Source organism: Zootoca vivipara, chromosome 2 (genome assembly GCF_965207765.1).
Source record: "Zootoca vivipara chromosome 2, rZooViv2.hap1.1, whole genome shotgun sequence".
Taxonomy (NCBI): Eukaryota; Metazoa; Chordata; class Lepidosauria; order Squamata; family Lacertidae; genus Zootoca; species Zootoca vivipara.
The window spans coordinates 116,113,640-116,123,188 of NC_142584.1; the positions used below are offsets into that span (position 1 = coordinate 116,113,640).

General features: G+C 49.3%; 1 protein-coding gene across 1 annotated transcript; it reads left to right on the plus strand.

Annotated features, from left to right (window-relative positions):
* Positions 1 to 629: 629 nt before the first annotated feature.
* LOC132591335 (uncharacterized) lies at positions 630 to 6,368 on the plus strand. Its single transcript, XM_060269595.2, has 6 exons — positions 630 to 1,066; positions 2,204 to 2,730; positions 2,993 to 3,119; positions 4,063 to 4,157; positions 4,490 to 4,607; positions 5,463 to 6,368. The coding sequence occupies exons 1-6, from the start codon at positions 949 to 951 to the stop codon at positions 6,317 to 6,319; spliced, it is 1,842 nt and encodes a 613-aa protein (XP_060125578.1). The 5' UTR covers positions 630 to 948; the 3' UTR covers positions 6,320 to 6,368.
* The last annotated feature ends 3,181 nt before the right edge of the window (positions 6,369 to 9,549 follow it).

Sequence of the window (9,549 nt, forward strand, 5' to 3'; positions counted from 1 at the left end):
CCAACCGAACCAAAGGGTATCGATAGCCTGGTTAATATTCAGATCAGGCTGGAGCATCACATAGCATTTCTTATTTATCCCTATTAAATGAGAAAATGTGGTTATTGCCCATGAGATCTTCGCTTCAATATATTCCACAGTTTCTCCATTTTTCAAATCAAATGTTTGAAAGGATTGGTTCTCAGGTGGCTGACTGATCCACTCAGGTGCGCAAGATGGATGCACCTAGACCCCAATGGGGCCTGAACTAGTGGCAGTGATTGCTGGCCCATTTAGGGATGTTGGAAGATCCCAAGGGAGACAAAAGCCCTTTTGACAGCACAGAGTTGATGTCATTCGCTCCCAATAGAGGAGGATTTCCCAAACTTGGGCCTCCCAGCTGTTTTCGGACTACAGTTCCCATCATCCCTGACCGCTGGTCCCTCTAGTTAGGGACGGTGGGAGTTGTAGTCCAGCAAACAGCTGGAGGAGACCCAAGTTTGGGGAAGCCCTGCACTAGATGCAGGAAGAAAACAACAACAACAACAACAACAACAACAACAACAACAACAACAACAACTGGAACTAGAAAAATGTAACTAGAAAAAATGACATCGAAAAGAAAGAAAGAAAAAGAAAGAACAAAACTAAAGAGAGGAATGCAAAGGAAGGAAGAAAAAAGAGAAGAAAGACAATAGATATAATAATACGCACAAAATATTATAATATAATAATTTGTGTGTGTGTGTATCCCAGAGAAAAAACAACAACACACACACACATATACTAGTTACTTAGTTGGTCTCTAAGGTGCTACTGGTAGGAATTTTTTTATTTATATTTTGTTTCGACACACATATGCGTTTTATTATTTCTAGAGGGAGATCTCTCTCCATTCGAATTAAACCCTGCGCATCGGCTTCTGAAGAGTTAAAACGAGGCCGCCTTCGTTTCCTAGAGAGGACGTGAATGTATCGAGGAAGGGGGTCCTCCGGAGGCAACGCTCTTCCCTCCTGCCAAGCCAATGCGCATGCCTGGTCCTTCCAGCGGCTTTTTCTGCCTCTGCCCGAGGTGCTTCGGGGACTTGGTGAGCTCCCGCATCTGGGTGCAGGGGAGCCCCAGGGCTGCAGGGAGGAGGGTGCACAGGAAGGGGGGCAGGGAGAAGAGGGGGCAGGAGAGGAGACCCCCTGGGTGGGGAGATGGGCACACCCCCAACGCTGGGCAGGCGCTGAATGGAGAGGGAGAAGAAGTGAGTCCTAGTTTATTGGGGGGAGGAGAGGAGCAGGAAAGGGCTGGTGACGCCTAGGGGGCCCAGGTCCCTTTGGCTCCCCCAATAAAATATTTCATAGAATTGTAGGCATGGAAAGGGACCCAGGGGTCATCTAGTCCAACCCCCTTAAATGCAGGAATAAACTCAGCTAAAGCATATATAAAAGGATGTCATATAGAGGAGGGTGAAAGGTTGTTTTCTGCTGCTCCAAAGAAGCGGACACGGAGCAATGTATTCAAACTACAAGAAAGAAGATTCCACCTAGACATTAGGAAGAACTTCCTGACAGTAAGAGCTGTTTGGCAGTGGAATTTGCTACCAAGGAGTGTTGTGGAGTCTTCTTCTTTGGAGGTCTTTAAGCAGAGGCTTGACAGCCATATGTCAAGAATGCTTTGATGGTGTTTCCTGCTTGGCAGGGGGTTGGACTGGATGGCCCTTGTGGTCTCTTCCAACTCTATGATTCTATGATTCTATGATCCATGGCAGGTGGCCATCCGACCTCTGCTTTAAAAACCTCCAAGGAAGGAGAGTCCACCACCTCCTGAGGGAGACCGTTCCACGGTCAAACAGCTTTTACTGTCAGAATGTTTCCCCCCCCCTCCGGCATTGCCATTCAAATTGTGTCAGTTGATTGATTATTCGGGGTGGGGCTCACCTGCCCACACCCCAATATTTTATTCTAGTTGGCACCCTTGGCAGTTGATTCACCTGGGTGCCCCCTCCCTACAATACCCACACCCGAAAGCCAAGCTTCTTTCTCTCTTCCAAGAAGTTGGGAAGCCTCTTTGATGTGCACTGTGGAATCACAGACTTACAGAATTTGAAGGCACCCCGAAAGCCATCTAGTCCAACCCTCTGCAGTGCAGGGTTCTTTTGTCCAACGTGGGGCTCAAACCCACCACCCTGAGACTAAGAGTAATAAGTTGCTAACGGAACTGTGTGTTGGATTTGCAGGACTTGGAAGCACCTCCAGTCACATTGGTCTTTGCCCTGGGAGAAAAGTAGCAATAAATGGACAAGTCCCTTTGAGTCCTTTGGGGGCATTCCAGCAACATAGATTAATGATGGAAAAAGAAGATTCAGCTGAACCTGAAGCAGGAAGGGGTCCCCAAACCACCAAGACTGGGAGCAGTGAGGGATTCTGGGGGGAAATCATGGAGAAAAGATTGAGGGAAGAGGACAACCTTAGCCTAAATGTGCAGCAGCAGCAGTTCAGGCAATTCCACTACACAGAGGCCAAGGGACCCCGAGAGATTTGCAGCCGACTCCACCATCTCTGCCGTGAGTGGCTGAAGCCAGAACTTCACACAAAATCTCAGATCCTGGACCTGGTGATCCTGGAGCAGTTCCTGGCTGTCCTCCCCCCGGAGATGGAGAGCTGGGTGAGGGAATGTGGAGCAGAGACCAGTTCCCAGGCGGTGGCCCTGGCCGAAGGTTTCCTCCTGAGCCAGGCAGAGGAGAAGAAGCAGGAAGAGCAGCAGGTGAGAAAATTTAATTATAGGGCTAAGAATTCCAGGGAAGATATGCTTAATTGATTTTATTAATTGCCCAGCTCGTTCTGTTTTTGTTTTTTCCAAATAAAAATACCCCCCACACTATAAATAAAGTGGTCAATTATCCCCACTATAAATAAAGTGGTCAGTAGAGCGCATGTTGATAAGGCAATTCCCTTTGTGAGTTTGTCCAAATCCCTTTTCTGTTTCTTAACCCCAATCCCTCTTTTGATCTTCCTTGCTGTTTCAGGTAAATGGTATGTTGTCAGAAGGGACCAACGATTTCCACGAGGCAGAGAAGACTCTCTTGGACAGTGGAGAGCATTCGCTGAGACGGGGGACAGCCCAGGAGGAAGACAGAAGGGCCTCCTTGCTGGGTAAAGATTAACCTCCTCTTTATTGTTTATGCAAGGAATTAATGGTTTTAGGTTCTGCTGAATCTTAGGGAGGCAGGACACTTTCGTGTAATTAAACAATAGGTTTATTTTTAATAGAACTGAAATATAAAATGCACACGAATGTCCACATTATAAAAGTTATGTGAGACATTTTGTAATGTCAAGGTGTACTTAAGATATGTGTCACTTAACCTCCGAGAAATTTTTTTGCTACTGACCGATGAGTTTTTTATTTAATTATTTATACTTTCAAATTTATACATTTCAATGATTTTACAATCATTTGACATTTCAAAACTTGATTTCCTTTTCCCTCTTTCTACGGTTCCTTAAATTTATTTTTTAATATCTTCTGCATATCCTTATTAACTTAATTTGCTCATTTATTCATCTTCTTTAAATATATACTTTTATTTCAGTAATCCTGCCAATGTTTTTAATCTCTTTACAATTTATCTCCATTTGACCATACTGCGGGAGGCAGTGGAAGACAGGAGTGCCTGGCGTGCTCTGGTCCATGGGGTCACGAAGAGTCGGACACGACTAAACAACAAACAAATTTATCTCCAAATATTCAATAAACCAATGCCATTTTTTTAAAATAAAAAGTTTGTTATCTTGATTTCTTATTCTTCCAGTAAGTTTCTCCATTTCTGCATATTCCATAAGTTTATGTATCCATTCTTCCTTTTCTGGGACTTCTGCTTCTTTCCAATTTGGGGCAAGTAAAATTCTTGCCTCTGGAGTCGCATACATGAATAAATTTCAATACAGTTTAGGTAGCTCTGTCCCTATAATTCCCAAGAGAAAAGCTTCTGGTTTTCTGTTGTTTTAAACATTCTTGTCATTTCATTATATATCATTTCCCAGTAAGCCTTAAACCTTACTACAAAATCAATGGATTTTTTTGTCCTGATATCAGGGATCTTCTTGTGGAATGGAATAATGCCGGCAATATCTACTCCGCCATCTCTTCTTGGTGCTGGAGGGGAAACGGCTGTTGTGACACCTGGCCAGGTACGTAGATGGACCACTGGGAAGAGAGTCTAGGGGCTGTCAGGGTGTGTCTTTCCCCTCCTTACCTGCATGGGTGCAAAGAATTCCTCCTTCCTGCCAAAGCTGCCCACTAGGAACTGGGGAAGCCACTCAAGACAGTTTACGTCCGACAGGTGATAATAGCATCACAGAATTATGGAGTTGGAAGGGACTCCAAAGCTCATTTAGTCCAACCCCAGGAAGATGCAGCCATCCCATATGAGCTACCAGCCTCCTTTCCTTGACTAGCCATCTGGATTTTGCTGGTAGATAATGTTTATGTTAAAGAGGAAACTGTTTTCTTTCTCTTTTAGAGTCCGGTGTCCTTTGAAGACATCGCTGTGCATTTCTCAAATGAAGAGTGGGCTGTGCTGGATTCTCACCAGAAAGTGCTGCATAGAGAAGTCATGGAAGAGATCATTGCCTCTCTCGGTAAAGGGCTTTGCTTGTTTTTATCCTGTATTTTATTCTGTGAACTGCGTTGAGATCAATAGGAGTATTGCATCAATAAGAATATAGCATCTAGATCAGGCACCCCCAAACTTTGGCCCTCCAGATGTTTTGGACTACAATTCCCATCTTCCCCGACCACTGGTCCTGTTAGCTAAGGATCATGGGAGTTGTAGGCCAAAACATCTGGAGGGCCGCAGTTTGGGGATGCCTGACCTAGATCAAGGGAAGTAATAGTACCACTGTATTCTGCTCTGGTCAGACCTCACCTGGAATAGTGTGTCCAGTTCTGGGCACCACAGTTCAAGAAGGATACTGACAAGCTGGAACGTGTCCAGAGGAGGGCAACTAAAATGGTCAAAGGCCTGGAAACAATGCCTTATGAGGAACGGCTTAGGGAGCTGGGTATGTTTAGCCTGGAGAAGAGAAGGTTAAGGGGTGATATGATAGCCATGTTCAAATATATAAAAGGATGTCATATAGAGGAGGGAGAAAGGTTGTTTTCTGCTGCTCCAGAGAAGCGGACACGGAGCAATGGATTCAAACTACAAGAAAGAAGATTCCACCTAAACATTAGGAAGAACTTCCTGACAGTAAGAGCTGTTCGGCAGTGGAATTTGCTACCAAGGAGTGTGGTGGAGTCTCCTTCTTTGGAGGTCTTTAAGCAGAGGCTTGACAGCCATATGTCAAGAATGCTTTGATGGTGTTTCCTGCTTGGCAGGGGGTTGGACTGGATGGCCCTTGTGGTCTCTTCCAACTCTATGATTCTATGATCTCCTTTATCACAAGCATTGATTGAACTTGTTCATTGATTTGAGACTCCCATTTCTTCCTCAGGCTCTAATTGCCGCAGAAAGAACTTCCGCCAGAGTCCTGCCATTATTCCCTATCAAAGAATCCACACCGGGGAGAAACCGTATCAGTGCTTGGAATGTGGAAAGAGCTTCAGGCAGAAAATAACCCTCATTCGCCATCAAAGAATTCACACCGGGGAAAATCCGTATCAGTGCTTGGAATGCGGAAAGAGCTTCAAACAGAAGATCACTCTCATTCATCATCAGAGAATCCACACAGGAGAGAAACCATACAAATGCTTGGAATGTGGAAAGGACTTCAGTCGCAGTTCTTACCTTACTTCCCATCAGAGAATCCACACAGGGGAGAAGCCGTATAAATGTTTGGCATGTGGGAAGAGTTTCACAAGGAAGAGAAGTCTCACTTCTCACCAGAGTATTCAGGCAGGGGAGAAACTCTGTAAGTGCTGGGCTTGTGGAAAGAAGTTCTGTCATGTTTTGCACCTTACTTCCCATCAGATAATCCACACAGGGGAGGAACCATATTGTAAGAGAGAGGGCTTGCAGAGAGCAGCCCACTCTGCTTACTTCCGTCAGATGGGAGAGCAGCAGCAAGTCTGGGAGTTCAAATCAGGAACAGGAAGGGTTAAGACGGGTCCAGGGCTCTGCAGAGTCCTGGTGGCTCAGCTCCAGGTTGGTAGCAGGGAAGCAGGGGAGGAGCTAGCTTCAGCAGGGGCTGGAAAGGAGGGAGGAGAGGGAACGGCACCTCAGGAGCCTGGTTTGGGACCACGGAGGACCCATAGAGCAAGGAGGAGGGGCGTTTGGAGTCTTAAAAGGGGGGTCAGAGCCCACAAGACGCCATTGTGGGCTTCTGCCCCATGCAGAGCAGACATGATTTGAGACATCTCACCACTGTATATAGCATGCACAATAAAACTATGAAAATCCAGAGGATGTGTGGAGTGCTTACTCGGGAGTAGCCAACACCCCATCTGTGACAGCAAGCCCACAATCTCTTGATGGCTACCCCGAGGGAAGAGGGCTGCAAATGTAGCAGCCGGCATGAAGTTGGCAGCATCTAAAGCAGAAGAGAGAGATGCCAAGGGAGGATTGGCATGCGTGAGGGGTGTAGCAGAGAGCAAGCTGCAGCCAGCACCCTGCAACTATGGAACGGCTCAAGCACCATGTAGGCACCCGGGCACATGGGAAGCCAGGCTTAGTGAACCGAGCAGCTCTGAACACAGCCAAGCCGGAGGAGTGGAGGCTGGACAAGCAGAGAGGACACTCGGGACGGGCCAGCACTTTGTAGGGCGACCCTCAGCACAAGCTGGCTCTAAGGCTGAGAGGCATGGTGGTGTGGAAGTGCAGGAGGCTGAGAGGCGAGTCCGGGCAGAGGGGACAGACGGAGGGGAAAGGCAGCGGCCACAAGCTCCCATACAGTCCCTGGAAGGCAGCTACAGCTCAGCACAGACCCCTCCAGCCAGATGTGATGCAGAGGGACAAAGCCCGCGCGCGGGTACTTTCAAACGCTGACGCGGGAAAACAGAGGGAAGAGAAAGGCGGGAGATGCCTTTACAATGCACCCAGCCACTGGGTGGAACACTGCCCCCAGAGGAAGGAATGGCGAGAGCAGGCAGGCACAGACACAAGCCTGGATGCCAGATCAGGAGGGGAGAAAGAGATGGAAGTAAGTCTGCAGCTGCCAAGAGGCCAGACCCAGGAGACAGTTGGGCTTCTCTGCAGGGGCAGCAGCAATGATTTCCTATCGGTGGACTTTGCTAGGCAGAATCAGATTCCCCTTTTCCCAAGGGAGCTGCCCATGAGCGTCTTGACCGTAGGCGGCCGGGAATTGCAGGAGGGTGAGGTCACGCAACAGACCCCCTCTCGGAAGATGACAGTGAACAAGCACGCAGAAGTGCTAGCTTTGGAATTAATGGACAATGACCCTGTGGGCAGCCAGCGCCGGGGAGATCTCACCTTTGGAGATGCAGACGGCAAGGAGCACTGCAGGAAAGAAGGAGAATCCTCAGGATCGCACCACATCAGCTCCCCAGGCGGATGGAACGACGCAGAGGCGGGGATGCAGGAAGAGAAACTGAGCCAACTCACCAAAGAGGACACTTTTACCCAGAACATACGGAGGGACTTGAGGGAGGGAGAAGGGGCAGGGGAAGAGCTTGCAGAGAAAGAGGGGTTACTCTTTAGCAATGATGCCCGGTATATGCCCCAGGACTCCCTCAGAGGGAAGATTCTCAGGCAATATCATGACAACCCCACGGAGGGGCATGCAGTACATGTCTTCACGAGGCTCACACCCAGTAAGGCCAGTCTTGGGCGAAACCCCAGAGCCTTCCCAGAGCAGGGGGAGGGGGAGATTGGGGGACCACCTATTGAGGCATGGGGTGAGAGGAGGGAAACAGTACACCAACAACTGGATGGAGACGTGGCAAGGAGCAATGAGGCTTACAAGGAGGGGGCAGACCATCACGGGGGACTGGAGAAGGTCTTCCACGGAGGGGACAGGGTCTGGCTGTGGTCAGAAGGCCTTCCCATGGGGGGAAGGGGGAAGAAGCTGGCACCCAGAAGGCTGGGGCCCTTCAAGGTTCTGACACAGATCAACCCTGTCACCTTCAGGGGGGAAGTACCTACAGCGAGAAAGGTCCATCCCGTGGGTCACAGGTCTTTGCTCTCACACTTTAGGGAAAGCCCAAGGTTCAGAGGACGTGACACACATCCAACACAAGACGCTGACAGGAGGAAGGGGGAGGAAATCACACAAAAGACACTAGACAGAAGGGTGGAGGGAGAAGGCAGCCAAGAGGTTCCAGAAAGAAAGGAAGAGGAGGAGGTCTACAGTGCCACAGCGAGCCCGGGCTCCCGGTGGGGGGAGGGGGGGTTAAAATGTCTGATGGCCAGGCAGGGCACTCCTGCTTCCCAAAACGCGGAGGCAACCACGCACACCATGCAAGGGGAGGACCGCACACTGGAACTGCACGCTCCTTTCTCCCACAGACCCAAACCACCACACGTCAGTAGCACAGGGAACACAGAGGGGGAGGGCGATCCCAGGTGGGGAGCAGGGGAGACGCAGACCCAAGGAGCCCTCCGGGAATCGGAAGCAATTTTCCAGAGGGAGGAGGAGGATGACAATGGAAGGAACTACACGGACCAGCCACCCAGCACCGACTGGGAACAGGATTTTACACACACTACAGAGGAGGAAGACCTGTCAGGCTTCCAGCCCTCTTTACAGACATCAGACCAGGCAAACCAGGCCTCAGAAAGGGGGGGGGAGCCTGGAGGGGGGGTGGATGTAAGAGAGAGGGCTTGCAGAGAGCAGCCCACTCTGCTTACTTCCGTCAGATGGGAGAGCAGCAGCAAGTCTGGGAGTTCAAATCAGGAACAGGAAGGGTTAAGACGGGTCCAGGGCTCTGCAGAGTCCTGGTGGCTCAGCTCCAGGTTGGCAGCAGGGAAGCAGGGGAGGAGCTAGCTTCAGCAGGGGCTGGAAAGGAGGGAGGAGAGGGAACGGCACCTCAGGAGCCTGGTTTGGGACCACGGAGGACCCATAGAGCAAGGAGGAGGGGCGTTTGGAGTCTTAAAAGGGGGGTCAGAGCCCACAAGACGCCATTGTGGGCTTCTGCCCCATGCAGAGCAGACATGATTTGAGACATCTCACCACTGTATATAGCATGCACAATAAAACTATGAAAATCCAGAGGATGTGTGGAGTGCTTACTCGGGAGTAGCCAACACCCCATCTGTGACACATATAAATGTTTGGAATGTGGGAAGAGCTTCCATCACGGTTCTCGCCTTACTTCTCATCAGAGAACTCACACGGGAGAGAAACCGTATCAGTGCTCAGAGTGTGGGAAGAGCTTTACTCGGAAGAGGAACCTCACTTCTCATGGAAGAATTCACACAGGAGAGAAACCGTATCAATGCACTGAATGTGGGAAGAGCTTCCGACACAGGCCACACCTTATTTCCCATCAGAGAATTCATACCGGGGAGAAACCTTATCAGTGTCTGGAGTGTGAAAAGGGCTTCTACCTCAGTTCTAGCCTAACTCGCCACCAGAGAATTCACAGAGGTAGATAGGCACTTACTTCCACACGTGGCGGACTTGT